This window comes from Ochlerotatus camptorhynchus, unplaced genomic scaffold (genome assembly GCF_037179485.1).
Source record: "Ochlerotatus camptorhynchus isolate MF236.1 unplaced genomic scaffold, CSIRO-AGI_Acam_v1.1 ptg000185l, whole genome shotgun sequence".
NCBI classification, from domain to species: Eukaryota; Metazoa; Arthropoda; class Insecta; order Diptera; family Culicidae; genus Ochlerotatus; species Ochlerotatus camptorhynchus.
Window position 1 is genome coordinate 2176779 of NW_027040675.1, and position 24079 is coordinate 2200857.

The 24079-nt window shown below is 38.7% G+C and overlaps 1 protein-coding gene across 3 annotated transcripts in view; it reads right to left on the reverse strand.

The window, feature by feature from the left end:
• LOC135702189 (ubiquitin-like protein 3) overlaps positions 1-24079 on the reverse strand; it is a 355984-nt gene that overhangs the window by 153312 nt on the left and 178593 nt on the right. For 2 of the 3 annotated variants that reach the window (XM_065223216.1, XM_065223217.1), the window contains one exon: positions 14476-14517. The exons of the other annotated variant lie outside the window; for it this stretch is intronic. In XM_065223216.1, coding sequence (XP_065079288.1) covers positions 14476-14517 — 42 coding nt within the window. The remainder of the gene's footprint in view (positions 1-14475; positions 14518-24079) is intronic. 3 annotated transcript variants of the gene reach the window in all.

The following is a 24079-nucleotide window of genomic DNA, read 5'->3' on the forward strand; positions in this document are numbered from 1 at the left end:
CCCTAAATCTTGAGATTTCTGTTTTTGAAACTGCGATTTTTTTTAACTTTATTATTGAGATTTTTAGTTTATCTCAAGGCGAAATTGCGAAGTGTGATATGAATGAGGACTCTTTAAACAAACCTTTGCTTCTAACAATTTTACGAATTTCCAGTTTTTTTAAATTTTCCGCAAGTTTTCAACGATTAAGGATCTTATTTAGCGGGATTTTGATTACAACATGATTTCAAAATCATATGATTAAAAGAATTCATAAAAAACGCTGGTTTAATAACTATTATTATTAAAAAGAAGTTCATAAAAACTCTCCAAAGTTCGTAGAGCTTCCCTGAAGCGTGAAGGTCTTTCCTAGAGGGCTCATTGGAGTTTGTATTGCCTGAATTTCATGGGACTTCCCCGAAGTTCGAAGGACTTTTTTTAAGATCTTAGGACTTCCCTGAAGTTCGGAGTTTTTTTTTAAATTCGTAGGAATTTCTTAAATATCGTAGAAGTACCACGAAGTTCGTAGAATTCTAGAAGTTCGAAGAACTTTCTCGAAAATCTGAGGACTTCCCTGAAGTTTGAAGGACTTGACTGAATATATGATGACCTTAAATTTAGAAGAGCTACCCTGAAGTTCATAAGGCTTTAAATATCGAAGGGTTTTCCAAAAAATTGTGGGTCTTTCGTTAATTTCTTGAAAATTCCCTGAAGTTTGGAGAGCTCCCATGAATTTTGTAGGACTTCCTGTAGTTCAATCGACTTCTCGGAAGTTCAGGAACTTTTTTGAGCTTTGAGAACTATGTTAAGTTCAGAGGACTTCCCAAGAGTATTGAAGATTTCTCTGAAGCTCGGAAAAAATCCATAAGTGTCATACGATTATCCTTAAGTTTTAAGCAATGCCTAAATGTCGTAGAAGTTACATTAAATCTGTAAAAAAATCTGTAAAATTCGCAGTTATTCCCCAAAGATTAAAGGACTTCCCTGAAGTTCGTAAGACATCCCTGAAAATTGTAGAACTTCTCTGAAGGTTTGGAGAGATTTCCTGACCGTCATAGGTCATTACAGTAGTTCACAGGATTTTCCTGAAACTTGTAAGACTTTCTCGAATTTCGTAGAACTTGTATGAAGTTCGAAGGCCTATCTGAAGTTTTTAGAAATAGAACTTTTTTATTGAACATGTTGAACAGGTACTTTAAAGTAGTTACGCGTCGGCACTGCTTAAGTTTGCTATCAATTAAGCACAAATCAAACATGCATGATTCGAGAAAAAAAATTAAAAATAAATACAAAATATATTTACTAAATTCTCAGGGTGAAATTTGTTCATCAATGTTGAGTTGTGTGAAAGATTTAGCTTGAACAAAATGGTTAGTTTTGACCTGATTATAAAAAAGAAACTTTGATATGCATCAAATTTAAAACCAATTTAAATTATACAAACAAGATTATTTTCCTGGTGGACTTATGAAATTCCTGGTTTTTTCCCGGTTTTTCCTGGTGAAAATAAATTCCCGACTTTTTCCTGGTTCACTTGCCACCCTGTATTAGGAAAATGATTCTACATAAAGAACTGCAAGATGCGGGATATTTACAAATCATAGGACTAAGACACTTTTGAAGTTATCAAGCTCAATTTATTAGTTCCGAAGTGAATATTTTTTTAATTTCAGAGATAAATATAAAATGGGGAACATTGAGCACACATCAATGCTGACTAATTTAAGCTGTAATGATAATCGTTCTTCTTCTTTCTTCTTCTTGTTCGCATTTCAAGCTTATTGCTTAGCACATATTAGCTTATTGCGTACTCTCAACTTAGTATTCTAAATGCACTTCCACAGTTATTAATTGAGAGCTTTCGATGCCAATACCAATTTATGAATTTGTATATTGTGTGCCAAGCACAATGATACTCTATGCCCAGGGAAGTCGAGAAAATTTCCAACCCGAAAGATTCCCTCGACCGGACCGGGAATCAAACCCGCCGCCTCCGGCTTGATACTGACCTTTACTGACTAGGCTATGAGGCTCCTTATATATATTTTTTTATTATAGTCACTTTAACACTCTTGGGTCATTCGTGACTTGTCCGGGGGTGAGATTTGAACTCATGACTTTGGCGTGAGAGGTATGGATGTTAACCACTACACCGGGGTCGCCCTCACCCTTAAATATGATAATCGTTAGACGGACCAAAAACCTATAGAACTCCTGTGCTACCGTTGAAAGGAAAGGGTCATAAAGCTTAAACGTACAAAATACAGTACTAGAGGAAATGGATGTAATGTCGGCCTAAATGCCCCTTATAGCGACCAAAAATATCCATTAGTAACGTCCCAATGACGCGTTCATCTAGATACAATTGATAAATAGCAGATTTTTAGCGATGGGCCCAATCTTCGATCCATAAGCCAAGATTAGAGTCATTTCCCCTATATAGTGGGAAATAATAAAAAAAAAGAAGGAAAAGACTTCCAGATTCCCGAGTTTTCCAGGATTTTTTCGAATGTTTCTACTATAAAGTACCATAGTTGCAAAGGAAAAATATGATTTTAAAAAATTTTACAACATCTTTAGAAAACTATTTTAATTCACTCTGCAATGCTCATTACATTATTAATAGTTCTTGCTAAGATTTGCCTGAAGAATTCTCCTGAAAATTTACTTGGAGTTCACCTCAGCATTTACTTAATATTATCCTGAAATTCCCATGGAATTATCTAAGGAATATCTTTTAAGTTCTGCTAGGAAACCCCAAAATTTCTTCGAAATGCAACTGGGATTCTCCTTTGAATTATCTGAAAAAATAACACCGGAATATCCTTAGAATACTCCTCGAAATCCACTTGAAACTAAGCTCAGAATTTTCTGAGGATATTCCTAAGAAATCCGTTGGAATTATTCTCAAAATTCTAATTGAATATATTTTTTTATTCAATTCTCTTGGAATTTTTGACCGAATTCATTTGAGGTTCGATAGGAATTATACTCATATTTAATTGTAATCCTATGAATTCTCCGAAAACTCACATGAAAATATGCTCTAGATTCCGATCCTCAGAATGTCCTTGGAATTCTCTTTTGTATTATCTTGAAGTTTTCCTCAGAATGATCATGGGGTAATCCTCCTTCTCGTCCAAATTTTCTCATAATTCCTTAAGAATTAACGTCAAAAGGTGTTATGAATTTTGATTAAAATTGGTATTGAATCCTATTCAAGGTTGCCTTGGAATTCTCCTCAGAATTACCTACAAAACTAGAATTCTAGGACATTGACGAAAATGGTCCAAGGGTTTAATTTTGTGGACATTGACAATAATAAAAATTGAAACTCATCAGGTACATGAACTTGGTGAAATTTAAGATATGTGGATTCAAATTTAACTGAAACTAATCAGTAGATTAACTATATATAAAACCAAAAGCTTATGAAGTGTTTGATTTTAGTTACAATAAGGTTCTTATATTTATTGTAACGAAATAACATTTGACATGAGAATTTGAGACTGTTCAGTTATGGGTAACAATTTAAATTTCAACTTGCCGTATGTAAAGTTCCAGAGAAGCTTTACAGAGCTTAACAGGATAATATTTAAGTTCAAGTATTTCTTTCAAAAGAATTTCCCTTTATAGAGTTCTTTACAGAATTCTTCTAAAATAAATTCGAGTTTATCTCTGGGAGTGGATTGAATTTTTTTTATAACAGTGCAAAAATTCTCTGCGGAACACTAAAAAAATAATAGAAATGTCCGTGCTGTTCACCTCTGAGTTCTTATAAATTTTTAATCTGAATTGTCTTGGAGTTCTCGTCTAAGTTCTACTGAAAATTTACATGGATTTCTCCTTAAAATTATCTGGAACTGCTTTCTAAGTAGTTCCTAGACCAATCTGTACCCAAGAAATTGGTCACAGGGCTAATTAAAAAAAAAACACTGATCTCACACAATTGACTTGGAACTCTAGTCAAAACCCAACTCTCCCTAGAACTTTTTGTCCGAAATACCTTGGTATTACGTATCTCTAGAATCTATTCTAAAATCTGTTCAAAACTGCTTTGGTAAAAAGTTCTCTTAATAGTTCTTCAAAGTAACTGTATCCTGAAAATCTAGTCCCTTCCAAGGGTCTTAAGATTTTTTAAAAAGAGGAAGGAGCACATTTACGAGTTTATCCCGGTGACATCGAATTTCCGGTCATCTCGATTTCCCGGTCACCCTGATTATTTAATTTTGCAGTTGAAACAGGACTCCTCAAACGTGCGAAATCGCAATTAAAAGTATGCTTTGATGATTTATCGTCATGGTTTCTTCTGCGTACTTTTTCGTTCGTTAGTTTAATGAACTTTCAACTAAGAACTAAGCAGACTGTAGCACTTCAACATTTATTATTTAATTTTAAATTGCATTTCAAGCGGGAATGGCGAAAAATGTGACTTAAGTGACTTTTTGTCGAAAATATGGACTTTTTAGTGACCTTGACGCGATTATGTCGATCGATTTTACACTGAGCAGAAAATCATGGATTTAACCTCAAGCTCTTCCACAGCACAATAAATCGCCACCATCATTTGTATATTTGATATTGAACATTAACCTCGGAAACTATTTGCATATCAAGTGAAAACGTAGTCCTGTATTGTCGCGAAGCGCTATGGTTCTGAGATGCGCAATGACCCTGGAGGGATCGTTTTTGCTTACTGAGCAGAAAATTATGGGTTTAATCCCAAGCTCTCCATCATGACTCTTAAAATTCATGATCACTAAACAAAATGAATATGTTCTTTCGATAGCTGGCTATCGAGAGATTAAATAAACAACAAATAAACAGTACATACTTTTGGTTGCATCGCCAACTTGAGGTGAATCCTAACCGAATACCCTACCCAACCCTCCAACTCCGTAGTACTTATGAGGGTGTCGCTAAGTCGGTGGCCTCTCGTTAAGTAAGTACTACATCAGCATTTCCTTCCCTATCCCTAGTTATGGTAAAGATGGGCGTGGCCGGGAATAGCGACAGTCATGCTTCTGTTACTCTTGTTTAGATTGGAACCAATGTTTACTCCCCAGCATTATTCCTGAAAGTAGTCTATTTGAGAATTTCAGTATCCAATCTACGAAGTATATCATAACAACGCTAACGCTAAAATATGGACTTTTTTTTTAAGTGACCCGCTATCAGCCCTGATGTTGGAGTTCCCCTACAAATAGAAATTGTATCAGCATTTTGATGGAAATGAGATAAGCTTTCAAAATAAGTTACATCCATTTTACCGTAGGCATCGTGTTCGGAGTGTTAATCTTATTGGGTCAACCATACGATTAACTCAGAAAGAATTCTGTTTCAGAACTTCCCATCTGAAATTTTTCAATTTTTTTTAAACTGCCAGTTCCATTTAACACCGACAGTAGAAGATTAGATTAGATTTCTTTATTAAAGAGATTTTCCAGCACTCCGACAGTATTGTATTGCGTTTAATTAACACTCCGAACACGATGCCTACGGTAAAATGTGTAACGCCAAACTTGCAATGTTTGAAAAATCATAGCTCAGCAATTTATTGACGAATTTCAAATCCATTGGCGTCATTTGAAACTACGTACTTAAAAGATTGATTCGGTGTCAATTGATTTACCGGAACCATCGGGTTCGGAGTGTTAACTCGAGTTTCTGTGATTCTATCAATGATAACAAAATTTTCCGGAGTTTCTGCTAAAGTGGACACTGAAATTGATTTCTGTCTGAATTGTAGATGGGCATTTTTTTCGCATTTAAAACTGTCTGAAGAGAAATAAGTTCAACACAATAGGGCATAGATTTACCGAAGAAATATGACTTTTTTGGAATTGGTCCTAGAGCAGACTCAAACTAGCTTCTGACGGACGATATAATCTACTATGTAGGTATCACAAAAATAAATTCTGTGGATACCTTTGGAAAAATAAACTACCTGTCGGAGTTCCACTTCAAATATGAATTGTCTCATACATTTTGTGAAACCGGGTAAAACTTTCAAAATAAGTTACATCTCAAATTATTGTCGGAGTTGACTGAAACTAGAAGTCAAGAAATAATTATGAAACATTTTAATTGGTAGTCCCGAACCAGAATTTTGTCGGAGTTTAATTTGAAAGTCAAGCACTGATTGAAAACTTGTTATAATCGTAGACGAAACTTCGATAAATTTCAGAAGCATTATGTCTTTACATTTAAAGTATACAATTTTTGAGATGTTAAGGAAGTGTCAACTTCAAAATTCAAAGTATGGTTTGGTTGGATTTGCAAAAAAGATATTATACCAGATCCAAATTAGATTTCGATGAAATTACGGACGATATACCATAACAGTTTTATTTTGACTGGGAAATCTACAAGTGCAGATATCCCAAATAAATTCCACCGAAATATCAGAAAACATTATTTGTCGGAGTCCCACTGCAAGTAGGAATTCAGTCAAACTTTTGGAAAAATTCTGTTGAACTTTCAAAACTAAACTTTAACTGCATACAAGTTGGTGAAAGTGGATTGTATACTCTTGGCAATCCCCAAACATAATTATGTCGGAGTTCAAATTATAAGTCCCCCAATAAAGTCTGTTCGCGGCGTTTCTGATGCCTGGCTGACTATTTCAGCCTCAAGGTTTGGCACAATTCATCCAATCAACCAATGGGTACATTCCACTTCCACGGTCAACCGAAGTCAACCCCCACCAGAAGCCTCCCTCCATCCATTCGTGAAGTTCATAAAAGAAATTGCCCATAAATCTTGGTCCAAGCAAAATAGATTGGCTGCGGTGGTCGGTTGCCCATAACCCACACTCATCAGTTGGATAGAAATTTGTCCGTTCCCCTCCCCGAAATGAATCGATCTATGTCGGTTTGCTTTTTGGGCCTCCTATCGCGGGACAATGAAGACGACGACGACCGTCTGTCTGAGCTGGAAAACAACCATCGGTTTCAACAACTGAAAGCTTTCCGGATGTTTGTCTCGGTCCTGTATTTTCTTTTCTTTTCCTATGATTGGGTATCATATTTTTGCCGGGAAGAAGGTTCGGCAAAGGGACATTCGCAATCTGGTCTCGTGTTGCCGGGGCAATCCATCTTCCGACGGAATTAACAGCGCCAAGACCCGTTGCTAATGGTGGCGGCGAAAGCCGTCGATAGTTGCTGCAGGGTTGAAAGCCATTCATCAAACGGGAAAACGGAGAGATATGGTTCGTGTCTTGACTGTGAAATTTTCCGAGATCGATCCGTGAAAAGTTTGAAACATTCAAGTAAATTTAATGTCGAGTAATCTTAAAGACGGTTTATGTCAAAACCGGAAAAAATGTCTGTTTCAGCAAAGTTAAAAAGCTGACATTACTCATGTGTCAGGACAGGTCGTGCTGGATTTGCTTGTGAAAAGTTCCATTCATCGACGGTGTCGGTGGCTGATTGCTAAATGGTGCAATTCCAAAACTTTTCGTTTTGTCATCGCATTGAAAGAGGAGAAGGAGAAAGAGGAACGAGAGCGAGTCCGGTATCAGAAAAATGACGACACGTGAGACCCCTGGCTGTTCAGGTCAGACTTAGTCAGACTGTTTCACTAGCCAAAACGGGGACCATTATGGTCGATAGTGAAAGTTTTTTAGTCGATAGTTGAAAGGTAATAGCCGGTGGCGATTGTGCTGTGATTGAAGCTAGTATCAGCGGGCGTCCCAAATTGCATCCTGCTAATGTTGAATTTATCGGTGCTCGTACCGATCAGTCAGTAGTCCTTAGAGCCATCCCAATCTATCTTCAAAAAATCCTGCATCCCGTCCTGATTAACATCTACGAGGTCGTCCCGATCCAATCCAATTCCTTTCGATTGACCTTATCATCACACTGTCTTTCTACAGTATTTCCTTTCCCTGCAGTCTTCTCGATACACTTCAACTGAGGCTAGTTCCAGCAGCAAATCCGAACAATTTTTACCAAGATTTTTTGAAAACGATTCGTCGTCCCTTCACTTATCCGTTTTCAAAAAAATCTTCTTAAAAATGGTTTGAATTGACTGCTGGAATTGCCATCAATCGAGGTGGATCGGGAAGACTGCATGGAAAAGAAATGCTGTAGAAAGGCAGTGCGATGATAAGGTCAATGGGAAGCAATTGGATTGGATCGGGACGACCACTCAAGATTGCAAAAAGCTTTTTGTAATTTGAAAACGATGCGCCGAAAAAAAACTGTTTTGAATTTTTCGAAAATGCATCAAGTAAATTGACCCTGATGAATATATGGTGGAATTAGGATATGGAGGTGACTACTAAGAACCGCCATTTAATCAGTTGGACGTATCTACCTACCCTGATGAAAAGCTAGTCCAATCGTTGATGACTGGTACTCGTCAATTCAAGTGAATCGGGTGTCCCAATCCAAAAATGCTGGACCTGATGGAAAGGTAGAGCTCAGAGAGCTACCTTAGCTTCATAACGAATATGATCAGCAACAATCTTACGGAAATTACCGAAACCTATTATTTTTTTGTCGTTGGTCGTCCCGATCCGATTCGTTTGAAATTAATCTCAACAGACGAAAATTCCTATTAATCAGCGTTCCCTAAACGCATCTTCAAATGGATATACCTCCCCCTGTAGTCCTTGGACGGTCGATTCGATTCGTTTTAGTTGGTATTGATCCAAAAAGCGCGTTCCGGATCATCTTACTGTGAGACCATGTCCCCTATCAGTTAACCAAATTCTAGCATCTATTCTCCACACAAACTACCGCTGTCTATTTCAAAATTTTGAATCAAACTGTTAAAGAGGAAAAGCTCCGCGGACTCGGAGAAGGTGATGTGCGGGATTTTATCAACAAAAGTTATGTATCTCTTGGGTCGTCCCGATCCTTATCGATTGAAGCTAGTCCTGGTGGGCTTCTGGAGCCATCATCACAGTTTTTAGGATTCCCTTAGGGTCGTCTCGAACCACGTCAGAAGAAAAACTTACTAGTTAACTCTTGCAGCATGGCCCTGTGGTTATCCCGATCTAAATATTTAAAGAAATATTGGCAAGCCAAGACAGCTCCAAATCGATTCCCTGCATTGCAACAACAACAAAAATCGTAAGTTGTTTGTGATTCCGAATCCGAACCTTTTCAAATGATTCAGCACCTTCTGAAGTAATTCCGAACCTCTAAAAAAATCATTACATTCCGAAGTGGCTCCAACTTTTTCTGAACTGACATCTCCGAAACGATTCAATACTTTCTGAACTGATTTAGTACTTTCCTAAATGACTCCAAACCTCTATAAAGCGATTCAGCACATTTAGAAAATATTGCGGTCCTTTCTGAAGTGACTCAGCATCTTCCAAACGGATTAAAAACTTCTCGGAAGTGATTCAGCACTTTCCAAAGTGACTCCGAACTTTTTAGAAACGATTCAGCTCTTTCCGAAGTGACTCCAAACCTTCCTGATGTGACTCAGTACCTTTCAAAGTGATTTCAAGCTTTTCCGAAGTGATTGCCAATCTTCCGAACTGATTCAGCACTGTTCGAAATGTTTCCGAACCTGCCTGAAGTAATTCAGCACATCCCGAAGCGATTCCAACCTTCGTGAGGCAACTCAGTACTCTCCAAGTGATTCTAAACCCTTCTGAAGTGAATGAAATTTTTCCAAAGTGACTACGAACACCTTTGAAGTAACTCAACACATCCCGACGTGATTTCAAACATTTCTGAAGTGATTGCAGACTTCTCTGAAGCGATTCAGTACATTTTGAACTGATTCAGTACGTTCTGAAAGTTGCTCCGATCCTTTCTGATGCGACTCACCGCTTTTCGAAGTCATTCCGAACTCTTCTGAAGTGGCCAAGCATCTTCCAAACTGATTCCAAACTGCCCTGAAGCGATTCAGTACTTGCCGAAGTGACTCCGAACCACTCTGACTTTTCGGAGTTATTTCGAATCATTCTGAAGTGGCTCAGCATCTTCAAAACTGACTTCAAAAATCTCCGAAGTAATTAATTAATTTAGCTTTATTTAGGAGGCTTTCAGCCTTAGGCTGGTTCGCCTCCAAATCTCCGAAGTAACTCAGTACATTCTGAAGTGATTCAGCACTTTCCGAAGCGACCCGAACCTTTCTAAAACGATTTAGTACATCCCAAAGTGACTCCAAACTTTTCTGTTGTGTTCCTGTGTGTTCTAAAGTGATTCAACATTTTCCAAAGTAACCCCAAACCTTGCAGACGTGTTTCAGCACCTTTCAAAGTGATTTTCATAATTGCGGAAGTGATTTCAAACGTTTCAAAATTATTTCAAACATTCGGAAATGATTCACCACGTTCCGAAGTGATTACGAATTTCTCTGAAGTGACTCAGCAAATCCCGAAGCAACTCCGAACCTTCATGACACAACTCAGCACCATGCAAAGTGATTTCAACACCTTCCGAAGTGATTCAACTTTTCCAAAGCGACTCAACACATCTCGAAGTGATTCCAAACCTTTCGGAAGTAATTCAGCACTTCCTTAAGTGATTTCAAACTTCTCCGCAGTTATTCAGTACTTTCCAAAGTAGCTCCGAACTTCCCTGAACCTACTCAGCACTTTCCGAAGTGATTCCGAACCCTTCTGAAGAGACTTAGAACCTTCCAAACTGATTCAGGACTTCTCCGAAGTAACTCAGTACTTCCAAAGCGATACTATTCAGCACATTCCGAAACAACTCCAAACCTTCCTGATGTGACTCAGTACCTTTCAAAGTGTTTTCTAGGTGTATCTAAATTATTCAAAATCTTTCAAAGCGATTCCGAACCATTCTAAAGAGAATCAGTGCATCCCAAAGTGACTCCAAACATGGCTGATGTGACTCAGCTCATTTAAAAGTGAGTTATAACTTTTCTGAAGCTTTTTTAGAAGTGACTACGAAACCCTTTGAAGTAATTCAAAAAGTCTCGAAGGGATTCCAAACCTCTCTGAAATAATTCAGCACTAGCTGAATTGATTACAAGCTTCCCGGAAATGATTTAGAACTTTCTGGAATGATTCAGTACTTTCCGAAATGACTCAGAATCTCAGTACTTTTCAAAGTGAGTTATAATTTTTTTGAAGTGAGTTAGCTTTTTTCGAAGTCAATACGAACCTCTTTGAAGCAACTCAACAAATCCCGAAGTGATGTCAAACCTTTCTGAAGTATATAAGCACTTTCTTGAATAAATCAAAGTGCTCAAATTAATTCCAACCTTTTCGGAAATGATTCAGTACGTTCTGAACTGATTCAATACTTTCCACAGTGGCTCCAAACCTCTTTCAAGCGACTTCGCACCTTCCGGAGTGACTCAGCACTTTTGAAACTGATTCCAAACTTCTCCGCAATGAGTTAGTACAGTCAGAAATGATTCAGCAATTTCCGAAGCGACTTCGCACCTCTCTGAAGTGATTCAGCACAGACGACTCCGAACCTGCCTGAAACGAGAGAACTCCAAACCTTCCTGATGTGACTCAGTACATTTGAAAGTTATTTCTAGCTTTTCCGAAGTATTTCCAAATCGTCCGAGTGGTTCCGAACCTTGCTGAAATGACTCAGTACATCCCAAAGTGACTTCAAACGTTGATGATGGGGCTCAGCTCTTTTCAAAGTGAGTTCTAACTTTTCTGAAGTGACTCAGCTTTTACTGAAGTGCCTTCGAAACTCTTTGAAGTGATTCAACACATCCAGAAGAGATTCTAACCGTTTCTGATATAATTCAGCACTTTCTGAAGTGATTTCAAGCTTCTCCGAAGTGATGCAGGACTTTTTGAAGTTATTGGGGACTTTTTGAAGTTATTGAGGACTTTTTGAAGTTATTCAGGACTTTCTGAAGTTATTCAGGACTATATGAAGTTGTTCAGGACTTTCTGAAGTGATTTCAAAACTTCCATGAAACGACTCCGCACTTTCCGAAGTGATTCCGAACCCTTCTGAAGTGACTCAAAACCTTTCTAACTGATTTCAAACTTCTCCGAAGTGATTCAGCGCTTTCCGAAGCAACTTCTAACCTCTCTGAAGAGATTTAGCACTTTCCAAGACGACTCAGAACCTGCCTGAAACTATTCAGCACATTCCGAAAGGACTCCAAACCTTTTTGATGTGCCTCGAAATGAATTCCAGATTTTTCGAAGTAATTCCAAATCTTCTGAAGTTATTCCGAACCTTTCTTAAATGACTCAGTACACCCCAAAGTGACTTCAAACTTTCCTGATGGGGCTCAGCTCTTTTCAAAGAGAGTTCTAACTTTTCTGAAGTGACTTAGCTTTTACCGAAGTGACTTCGAACCTTTTTGAAGTGGCTGAACAAATGCCGAAGCGATTCCAAACCTGTCTGAAGTAATTCAGCACTTTCTGAAGTGATTCCAAGCTTCTACAAAGTGATTCAGGATTTTCTGAAGTGATTCCAAGCCTCCCTGAAGCGACTTCTCACTTTCTGAACTGATTCCGAACCCCTGTGAAGTGACTCAGAAGCTTCCTAACTGATCCGAAGTGACTCCGTACTTTCAGAAGTGATTCAGCACTTTCCGAAGTGACTTCAAACCTTTCTGAAGAGATTCAGCATTTTCTGAGACTACTCAGAGTCTTCCTGAAACTATTCAGTATATTCCAAAAGGACTCCAAACCTTTTTTAATGTGTCTCAAAGTTATTTCTAGCTTTTTCGAGGTAATTCGAAATCTTCCGAAGCGTTTCCGAACCTTGCTGAAGTGAGTCAGATCCTTCCTAACTGATTTCAAACTTCTCCAAAATGACCCAGTACTTTCGAAAGTGTTTCAGCGCTTTCCGAATCGACTTCAAACATCTCTGAAGAGAGTACGTCCCAAAGTGACTTCTAACTTTGCTGATGAGGCTCAGATCTTTTCAAAGTGAGTTCCAACTTTTCTGAAGTGACTCAGCTTTTACCGAAGTGCCTTTGAACCTTTTTGAAGTGACTCAACAAATGCCGAAGCGATTCCAAACCTGTCTGAAGCAATTCAGCACTTTCTGAAGCGATTCCAAGCTTCTTCAAAGTGATTCAGGACTTTCTGAAGTCTGAAGACTTTACGAACCTCCCTGAAGCGATTCTGCACTTTCCGAAGTTATTCCGAATCCTTCTGAAGTGAGTCAGAACCTTCCTAACTGATTTCAAACTTCTCCGAAGTGACCCAGTGCTTTCAGAAGTAATTCAGCGCTTTCCGAAGCGACTTCAAACCTCTCTGAAGAGATTCAGCACTTACCGAGATGACTCCGAACCTGCCTGAAACTATTCAGTACATTCCGAAAGGACTTCAACCGTTTTTGATGTGATTCAATGTGATTTTTAGCATTTTCGAAGTAATTCCAAATGTTGCGAAGTGATTCTGAACCTTGTTGAAATGACTTAGTACATCCCAAAGTGACTTCAAACCTTGCTGATGGAGCTCAGCTCTTTTCAAAGTGAGTTCTAATTATTCGGAAGTGACTCAGCTTTTACCGAAGTGACTTAGCACCTTTTTGAAGTGGTTCAACAAATCTCTAAGTTATTCCAAACGTTTCTGACGTAATTCAGCACTTTCGAAAACGATTCCAAGCTTCTCCGAAGTGATTCCGGACTTTTTGAAGTGATTCAGGACTTTCCGAAGTAATTCAGAACCTCCCTGAAGCGATTCTCAGTCAGAACTTTCCTAACTGATTTCAAACCTCTCCGAAGTGGCCCAGTACTTTCAGAAGTGAGTTTCAGACCTTGCTGAAATGACTCAGTGCATCCTAAACCAAAGTGACTTTAAACTGCGCACTTTGTTTTTTTAATCTTCTTCTATATATATAAAAATGAATTTCTGTCTGTCTGTCTGTCTGTCTGACCCTTATAGACTCGGAAACTACTGAACCGATTGGCGTGAAAATTTGTATACAGGGGTTTTTGGGGCCGTGGAAGGTTCTTATGATGGTTCGAGACCCCTCCCCCTTCTGTAAGGGGGGGGGGGGCTCCCATACAAATGAAACAGAAATTTCTGCATAACTCGAGAACTAATCAAGCAAATGGAACCAAATTAGGCATGTGGGGGCGAGTGTGGGGGTATAAGGAGATAATCATAGGGGGTAGCCCCTTAGATAATAGGGGGGGGGGCTACGTACAATATAGCATGCTTTTTTTTAAATCGGCGCATAAGCTCAAGCTAATATTGAATCCCGAGCAAGACCGGGCACACTCAGCTAGTTTTAAATAAAAAAAAACGCAAAAAATTGAGAAACGGTTGGTCATTCCGTATACAAATTAGGGCTTTTTTTTTTTAATTGTGAATGGAACTCAACGAAGACTGCATTTTTTTAAATCTTAAAAGAATGTAGACCCATTTTTTCATGTCACAAGCATTGCAGTTCAAATAAACTCAGTTTGACTGTTGGATCTACTGGTTTCCACAAATAAGCGCAATTTCAAAATCACTTGTCCGATATTTGAAATAATTAGGCAAGGAGGGTACGGAGTGAAATATGATTCCCGGTGTAAAATTTGAAACCAAACATAGGATAAAGTTTTCTATAAAACAGTTACCGAACGATTTGAAGTATCGAAGTTCAGCCCATGTTTGCGCACCTGAAATGGAGAAAACAGAAAACGTTATTAGTATATTTCGAAATACAATTGAAAACAAGAACAACTACAACAGTCGGTAAACAGTCAACCTAAGCAGGAAATATATATTCTACGCTGGACTGAAGAACAAGTGCTTTATGTGTAAAGTCGAAAAAATCTGCCCGATTGCGGCGAAACCATGGAGAATTAAGCATCGGATGAGAGTTTCCAATGGAATTACGTTGGAATCTTTTTTTACATCAATTAATCATGCGAATATTATACAAGAAAGTCTCACAGAACTAGATTTATTATATTTTATCGACCAACTTCAGTGGATGCCTAATGGAACAACTGAGCAGTTCCAGGCCAAATAAAGAAAAAGTAATCAAATTTTAGATTTTACCTCTCAGAATTCCATGAAACTTCGCAAGTTTTGACTCTCGCCTAATTTTTCAAAATTCCGTATTTGATATTTTTCAATAAATCATAGCACGAAAACGGTTCATCTAATCGAAATAACGCCTGAGGCAAAGTTGTAGGAACCTGAATTGGCTTTCTTCGATTTGTATGAAATTTTGCCTAATCGTTTGTTATGGACAATGATTCACATTTTTGCTTAAATTCGGCCATTTTGGACCTAGCTAAAAGTTCAAAATGACGTTTAAGAAATTAAAAAAAATAGCACGAAAACGGCAATTCTGATGTTGTTGATGATATTTGTGACATTTTAAATAGTTTTCTGTGAAAAAATAAACACAAAAGCGCACTGAAAAAAAGTTTATAAATTTTTTATAACAAGTTCATATTTTACGATTTTTGTCAGTTTTGAAGTGTTCATAAGCTTTTTCTTGAAATAAAATTTTCAAAACCGGGCAAGGACATTTTGAGATATTTAGGTTTTAAAAAAGAAATCATCTAATTTTGACTCAAAATTAAAAAAAAAAATGGATATTTTTTCAGAAAAAAAACATTATTTTTACGACTTTTTCGTAGACATGATTTCGATCAGAAATACCGTTTGTGAGCTAATTTTTTTTTTTAATTCAAAGACGCCGTTTGAAAAAATTAAGATCCACAAAGGCCACATTTTAGCAAAAATCGGAGAAAGTACATTCAAAATTTCAATTTGGTTTCGCTATTTTGCCTGGAACTTATCAATTTTAGAACTCCAACAACTACGAAAATCGAAGCAGCTTTTCCCAATAAAATGTTGGTAACATCATTGGGAAAATGCGACCATTTTGCCGGCCTTTTTTTCCCACGGCAGACACAGAAACACCGAACCATTAAATAAGCTAGGATCTCGCACAAATGAAGGCGATGACGATGATGATGACGATGATGCTATCCAACTGAACAAGAGCCCTCCACAGAGTAATGAAATTGAATGAAAGCAAAACCTTTCAACCCTTCTTTCTGTTGGTGCGGATCGATCAGAGTTCGATTTGAATAGCAGAAATAAAAATCTCGTTTTCAAGGAGGATTAGCCTACAACTCGATTGGATGAGAAGAGTCGAGAGGGTAGATCGGAAAATGACGGGACCGTAGTTGGATAATATTTACATTTTACAATAGCTACACGCCATACTCGATGGGTGAGGCGAGAGGGTGGTGGTGGGTGGAGAGATTCGGCTCGTTTGAAAATGAAGTGCCGAGCTGAATTTTATGGCACGATCGAGCTGATTAGATGAGTACGGAAGAACTGACACGAAGAGAACTGGCGAACAGACTCTTTACCCGGCAAAAGGTCGGTTGGTAGATGGAAAATTGTGATGACTGCATCGTTCTGGCTTAGACTGGTTCATCTTTTTAATTTAAGAAAAAAATCTAATTCGACCCTACACAGGAAACACTTATTCTCCATCCCACCGTAGAATGTCAGAACCCACCTTGACGAAGTTGATTAAATCGAAATCGCCCGTGAACCAGTCTAGCGGTGGCCCCTTTCCACCCTGAGTTTATCAGTGCAATAAAGGGAATAGAGAGTACCGAGCGAATGGTGGTAGGAGCTTGGTTAATTAATATTGCAGAGATACTTTGCTGCAATTTAACGACTCTTTCCCTCTCCCGCGCTACTCCGTCTCCCGGACTCACCTCGGACGATGACAATCATGAGTCAGATAAAGAAGGGTCGAGGCCAGGGGTCTCCCTGGTGGAGAAGACGGAGATTTGCAAATTGTGCAAAACTGTGAACGACCGAACGGCCGACTCGCCAAAGGGACGCTAATAGGCCTATAAATGGCCATTCGCGATATCGTCGGTCGTCGCCGTTGTGTTGTAATTATTACAGCCGGGAATTGTTTGCGCCGTGGCGTAATTACTACGACGATTGTGATCGTTGGGTGTGGGGTTGGATCTTGGAGAATGGGTTTGATCGATTTTTCAGTTCATAATACGCGGAAGTTGTGAATGGATTGAAGATTTGATGCTGGATTATCTTTCTTGATATGTGAGGGCTAAATTGTTCGCAGAGGGCAGTATTGCTCTTTGCGTGCCTCACTTCATGGCGCAGGAAACTACTTCTAATATTCTAGGTCTGACTTTTAATTTCCCTAAATTTGCACCTTATGACCGTTGGATTTAGCTGAAAAGTACTTCGCATGTATCTTCGAAGTCTATCGAAATGAATGAGAGTCACCGAAATAGAATGTGATTTGAGGTGTTGTAAGACGGGACTTGGTCCAACTTAGAAACTGGTCTCTTCCCTGGGGGCATCTGGAACATGGCCGGATGTGGTCCTGGGTACTCCATACGACTACCATCGTTAAGAAGGAGTTATGATTTCCTTGCTTTAATCAGCATGTTACTTTTCCGGCCTTATATTCTTAGAACTTTTTGAGCATCTAAAAGTGATATAACTTTGGACTGGATTTTAAAGAGATCAAAGGTCAAATGACCAAATGATCGAAATGGAAGGAAGGCCAAATGGACTTAGCTGGAGCTTAAGCTTGAGTAGCCTAACTGAAATACTCGAAAGCTATTTCATGTCATGTCACTGTCAAATGATGGTTCTAGAAATTTTTAGAAACTTTCAATGGGATTTCAAGAATGTTTCTTAAAATTTCATATCGGGGTTGTAGGACAAAAGGTCGAAGGAGAAAAGAGCGAACGCTCAAAAGATCGAATGATCGAATTAAACCTAGAGGAACAAAAGGTCGAATGGACGAAAAGGTCAAAATGGACAAAAAGTCGAATGGACGAAAGGTCGAAGTGGACAAAAGGTCGAATTTAACAAAAGATCGAAATGAATAAAGTGGTCAAATTGTTGAAGGATAAAATGGGTGCCTAAGTCAAAGATATTTTCCTCTCCATTCACTGGAGCATCTTCCTGTTGGATGGCTCATTATCTGACCAACTGTCCCAAGGAATCGAATAGGCGAATTACCTATCAATCCATCCATTCGTTTTTGGACAGTGATTTGCTGATGACAATCAGAGGTTGTTAAGCTTGATCAATTTCAAGGAGGAGAGCCCACAGCTATTGGACTAGTTTCTGTGCTGCAATGAGTCGTAGACCACTATCATCATACTAAGTCTCAAATATTTTCCTTCTTTAAGTAACTGCGCAAATTAAGAGTCTTTCTCTAGAATATATCCCATCTTTAAATCATGAGGTCTTGGGAGTAATTGCATATTTAAAAAAAAAATATTTTAAACTCTGAGCGAAAATTTTCTAAACAACATTTTATCAATTTTGATGTTGATATTTTTTTATTTCTGTCCACATCAACTTTTTGTCGATTCGACCTTTTGTTCCTCTATGTTAAATCCAACCTTTTGTCCAAATGACGTGTCTCTCTAAGTTCAATTCGACCTTTTATCGCTCTATGTTCAATTTATCCTTTTTTTCTTTTCGACCTTTTGTCCTTCGACCTTTTGCCTTTCGACATTTTCTCATTGATTCAGATCTGGGAACTTATTAATTGAAGTTAAGTTTATGTAACTTCCTATGGAAAAGCTCAGAAAAAATGCTACATGAAGCTCCAGGAACTTTCGAGGGGAGATTCCATGAACTTTTTAGCGAAAATTCTGGCAAGTTTCTAGAAGATGTTCTGAAGATTCTGAGATGTTCTGGTAACTTGCTAGCAGGCATCTTTCAGAAGGAAACTTTCAAGAATTTCTAAGGGGCGAATAAATACTAGGAATTAGTGTTTCCATTTGCCGGTCTTTGTAGGTTACCCAGGAATCGGGAACCTGCTGATGGCTCTTCCCAAGGCTTTCCAGGAATCGGGAAATATGTTTGTCCAGTGACCAAATTTTTAGGTTTATCAGAATGTTCACTTTTCATCTTCTGTTGAACGATCCACGAAAAATTCTGGCTTCTCCTGAAATTGGCTTTCGCAGCTTCCCAAGAAGTGTTTTCCGACATCTCTCGGAAGTCTCCTCTGACATCGCTCGAATGTTTCTTACAAATATTTTTCCCGGAAACTTCTTACAACTTCATGTTGAATAAAGAGAGAGGAGAGAGAGAGAGAGAAGGATTAGTAATTTCCATTTAATTCCATTACCTTATTTGCTTAACCTTGACAGATACGCGTATTTCGTCTACAATGTGCAGACTTCTTCAGTGTCTTGTACTAATACTCGACTACAAGACACTGAAGAAGTCTGCACATTGTAGACGAAATGCGCGTATCTGTCAAGGATAAGCAAATAAGGTAGGGGAATAAAATGGAAATTACTAATCCTTCTTTCTCTCTCTCTCTCTTTTTTTCTCTCTCTCTCTCTTTAGAGAAAGCTTATCGAACCACATTCCGGTAGTTACGTGCTACCAACTAGCCTTGGAAAATGCTCTAGATTTCCCCGCCAAACTTTTTCCGGCATTGCCCGTTATGATATCGCCTGTGAGAGCTTGTCTGTTGACTTCCTCTCGTAAGTTTCGTCCGGCTGTTCCCGCTGAATACAGGAGGTTTTTTTTTCAGCTTTCGTAGTCTTATTTCAGTTTTTTCAACTTCTCTCCCACAGGTTTTGTTTTTTGGGCTTCCACTGAAGGTCTCACCAAATTTTCTCCGAATATTTTTTACAAAAGACTGAAAGTTTTTATGAGTTTCTTCTGGAATTGTCTTCCAACTTACCGTATCCCACTGCTACCGAAACTGTCCTTCGAGTTCCTCCAGAAGTGTTTCTGACCTACTCTGGAAGTGTCGTCCGACTATTTCCGCAAGTTTCTATACATTTTATTGGGAAGTTATTTACGGCGGAAATTTCATTCAACTTTCTCCGGAAGTTTACTCCAGTTTCCTCCAAGAATTATCTCTTCTGAAAGTTTTACCAGATTTTCTCCGAAGGTTTTTTTTTCAACTGACTGGAAGTATCTGACGAGTTTATTTTGGCCTTTTTTGGAATTGTCTTCCAATATCCCAGGAAGTTGTAACTCATTTTTATCCAAAAGTCCAATTTCAATTTTTCTGAGTTCCTCCAAAATGGTCGTCCGACTATTTCCGGAAGTTTGTATAAACATTCTTTGGAAGTTATTTTCGACGGAAATTTCTTACAACTTTCCCCGGAAGTTTACTCCGAATTCCACTAAGAATTATCTCATCTCTTCTGAAAGTTTCACCAGATTTTCTCCGAAGGTTTTTTTTTTCAACTGACTGGAAATTTCTGACGAGTTTCTTCTGGTCTCCTCCCATGAATTGTCTTCCGTCTTCGGAAGATTTTTCCGACTTCTACTGGAAATGTCTTCCGAGTTCCTCCAGAAGTGTTTCTGGCATCCTCCAGAAGTGCATCCGAATATTTCCGGAAGTTTCTATAAACTATCTTGGGGAGTTATTTACGACGGGAATTTCTTGAGAGAGAGAAGGATTAGTATTTTCCATTTAATTCCACTACTTTATTTGCTTATCCTTGACAGATACGCGTATTTCGTCTACAATGTGCAGACTTCTTCAGTGTCTTGTACTAATACTCGACTATTAGTACAAGACACTGAAGAAGTCTGCACATTGTAGACGAAATACGCGTATCTGTCAAGGATAAGCAAATAAAGTAGTGGAATTAAATGGAAAATACTAATCCTTCTCTCTCTCATTATACAGGTATTCCACTAAGACGCCCACATTCATCAGGGAATTTCTTACAACTTTCTCCGGAAGTTTACTTCGACTTCCTCCAAGAACTATCTCTTCTCTTCTGAAAGTTTCACCAGAATTTCATCACCAGGTTTTTTCCAACTGACGGGAAATTCCTGACGAGTTTCTTCTGGCCTCCCTTGGAATTGTCTTCCGACTTTCCAGGAAGTTGTAACCGAGTTCTACTGGGTTCAATTCAGTTCCCTCGGAAAATTCTTCTGACTTCCACTGGAACTGTCTTCCGAGATTCTCCAGAAATGTTTCTGGGCTCCTTTGGAAGTGTATTCTGACTATTTCCGGAAGTTGTTTAAACTTCCTTGGGAAGTTATTTACGACGGATATTTCTAACAACTTTCTCCGGAAATTTACTCCGACTTCCTCCAAAAACTATCTCTTCTCTTCTGAAAGTTTCACTAGATATTCGCCGAAGGTTTTTTACAACTGACTGGAAATATCAGACGAGTTTCTTCTGGTCTCCCCCAGGAATTGTCTTCCGACTTCCCAAGAAGTTGTAACCGAGTCCTACCGGAAATTCATTTCAGTTCCCTCGGAAGATTCTTCTTACTTCTACTGGAACTGTATTCCAAGTTTCTCCACAAGTGTTTCTGGCCTCCTTTGGAAGTGTATTCTGACTATTTCCGGAAGTTGTTTAAACTTCCTTGGGAAGTTATTTACGACGGAAATTTCATTCAACTTTCTCCAAGAAATATCTCTTTTCTTATGAAAGTTTCACAAGATTTTCTCCGAAGGATTTTTCCAACTAACTGGAAATTGCTGACGATTTTCTTCTGGTCTCCCCTGGAGGTTGTAACCGACTTCTACCGGATTTCAGTTTCCTCCGAAGATTAATCCGACTTCCACTGGAACTGTCTTCCGAGTTTCTCCAGAAGTGTTTCCGGCTTCCTCTGGAAGTGTCGTCCAACTATTTCCGAAAGACAGGAGGTTTTTTTTCCGCTTTGATCTTCTCATTGAAGTTTTTTGAACTTCTCTCCCACAGGTTTTGTTTTTTGGGCTTCCACTGACGGTTTCACCAAATTTTCTCCGAAAGTTTTTTTTTACATAAGACTGGAAGTTTTTGATGAGTTTCCTCTGGCCTTCCCTGGAATTGTCTTCCAACTTACCGTATCCGACTTCTACCGAAACTATCTTCCGAGTTTCTCCAGAAGTGTTTCTGAACTCCTCTGGAAGTGTCGTCCGACTATTTCCGAATGTTTCTAGACATTTTATTGGGAAGTTATTTACGACAGAAATTTCATTCAACTTTCTCTGGAAGCTAACTTTGGCTTCCTCCAAGAACTATCTCTTTTGAAAGTTTTACCAAATTTACTCCGAAGGTTTTTTTTTTCCAACTGACTGGAAGTTTCTGACGAGTTTCTTTTTTCCTTCTCTGGCATTGTCTTCTTATATCCCAGAAAGTTTTAACAGATTTTTACCGGAAGTCCAATTTCAATTTTTCTGAGTTCCTCCAAAATTGTCGTCCGACTATTTCCGGAAGTTTGTATAAACATTCTTTGGAAGTTATTTTCGACGGAAATTTCTTTCAACTTTCCTCGGAAGCTTACTCCGACTTCCATTAAGAATTATCTCATATCTTCTGAAAGTTTCACCAGATATTCGCCGAAGGTTTTTTACAACTGACTGGAAATATCAGCCAAGTTTCTTCTGGTCTTCCCTAGGAATTGTCTTCAGACTTCCCAGGAAGTTGTAACCGACTTCTACCGGAAGCTCAATTTCAGTGTCTTCGGAAGATTCTTCCGACATCTACTGGAAATGTCTTTCGAGTTCCTCCAGAAGTGTTTCTGGCATCCTCTAGAAGTGCATCCGACTATTTTCGGAAGTTTCTATAAACTACCCTGGGCAGTTATTTTCGACGGAAATTTCTTACAATTTTCTCCGGAAGCTTACTCCGACTTCCTCCAAAAACTATCTGTTCTCTTCTGAAAGTTTCACCAGAATTTCTCCGAAGGTTTTTTTTTTCAACTGACTGGAAATTTCTGACGAGTTTCTTCTGGTCTCCCTTGGAATTGTCTTCCGACTTTCCAGGAAGTTGTAACCGAGTTCTACTGGAAGTTCAATTCAGTTCCATCGGAAGATTATTCTGACTTCCACTGGAACTGTCTTCCGAGATTCTCCAGAAATGTTTCTGGCCTCCTTTGGAAGTGTATTCTGACTATTTCCGGAAGTTGTTTAAACTTCCTTGGGAAGTTATTTACGACGGAAATTTCATTCAACTTCCTCCAAGAATTATCTCTTCTCTTCTGAAAGTTTCACAAGATTTTCTCCGAAGGATTTTTCCAACTAACTGAAAATTGCTGACGATTTTCTTCTGGTCTCCCCTGGAGGTTGTAACCGACTTCTACCGGAAGTTCAATTTCAGTTTCCTCGGAAGATTCTTCCGACTTCCACTGGAACTGTCTTCCGAGTCTCTCCAGAAGTGTTTCCGGCTTCCTTTGGAATTGTCGTCCGAATATTTCCGGAAAGTTCTATAAACTACATTGAGAACTTTGACTATATGTTTTGTATTACTTCTGCGTGAAGTCAACGATTCACATAGTTGAAGATGCTAATCTCAAATAACAGACTAAAGTGGTAATTTTTATACGATAGATGAGGAGAAGAAAGTATAGAGTTGATAGTTTCGTTCGAGTACGGCAGTGTGAAAATTCTATATACAGAGTAGAAAGCGAGCAAGGACAACTTTTTAGGAAGGCACAAATCGGTTTGATCATCTCTCTTTACCAAACTCCCCCGTTGAAGAGGGATGGTGAGGGGTATACCCTCCACCACCACTGGCAAAAAGAGATGATCGACGACCCGCTTATGTACCGACGATGTGTTTGAAACAGTTCTATCGATTTTACCGCACTCAACTTGTTATCTGAAGGAAGGCATCCAGTCGTAGGATTGGAAATTGTAGCTATTGCTATCGCTACCACGGTATGTGCTCCTGTCATATATCCTGTCGTATACATTGAGAAGTTATTTACGACGGAAATTTCTTCAAACTTTCTCGGGAGGTTTACTCTGACTTCCTCCAAGAATTATCTCTTGTCTTCTGCCGGACGATTTTCAGAACTTTCTTCCAACAGAACAAAACTTCCTTTTGTCGGGCTTTTTTCGATTTCCTCGGGAAGTTTCTTCCAGTTTGCTCCGGAAGATTTTTCCTAATCTCGCTGAATGAATCGTTGGTGTGGTGTAATTTAAAAAAAAGCTGTTTCCCGGAAAACCCATAACAGATTCCCGGGAGTCGGAAAACGTGACTTTTGATAAATTTCCCAGTATATCTCGGGGTAGGAACTTTTCAGGAAAAATTCGGAGATATTTCTAGATCTAGAGATCTTCAGACAAGCTCAGAGATCTTAAGGGCAGTTCCAACAACTTCTGCAATCTTCAGACTGTTGGGAATGTTTAAAGATCAGCAGAGATTAGTTTCGATAAATTCAGTAAAATTTCAGGAAAATTACGATAAATTTTAAGAATTTCTTGGAATTTCAGAGAAGTCCAGAAAA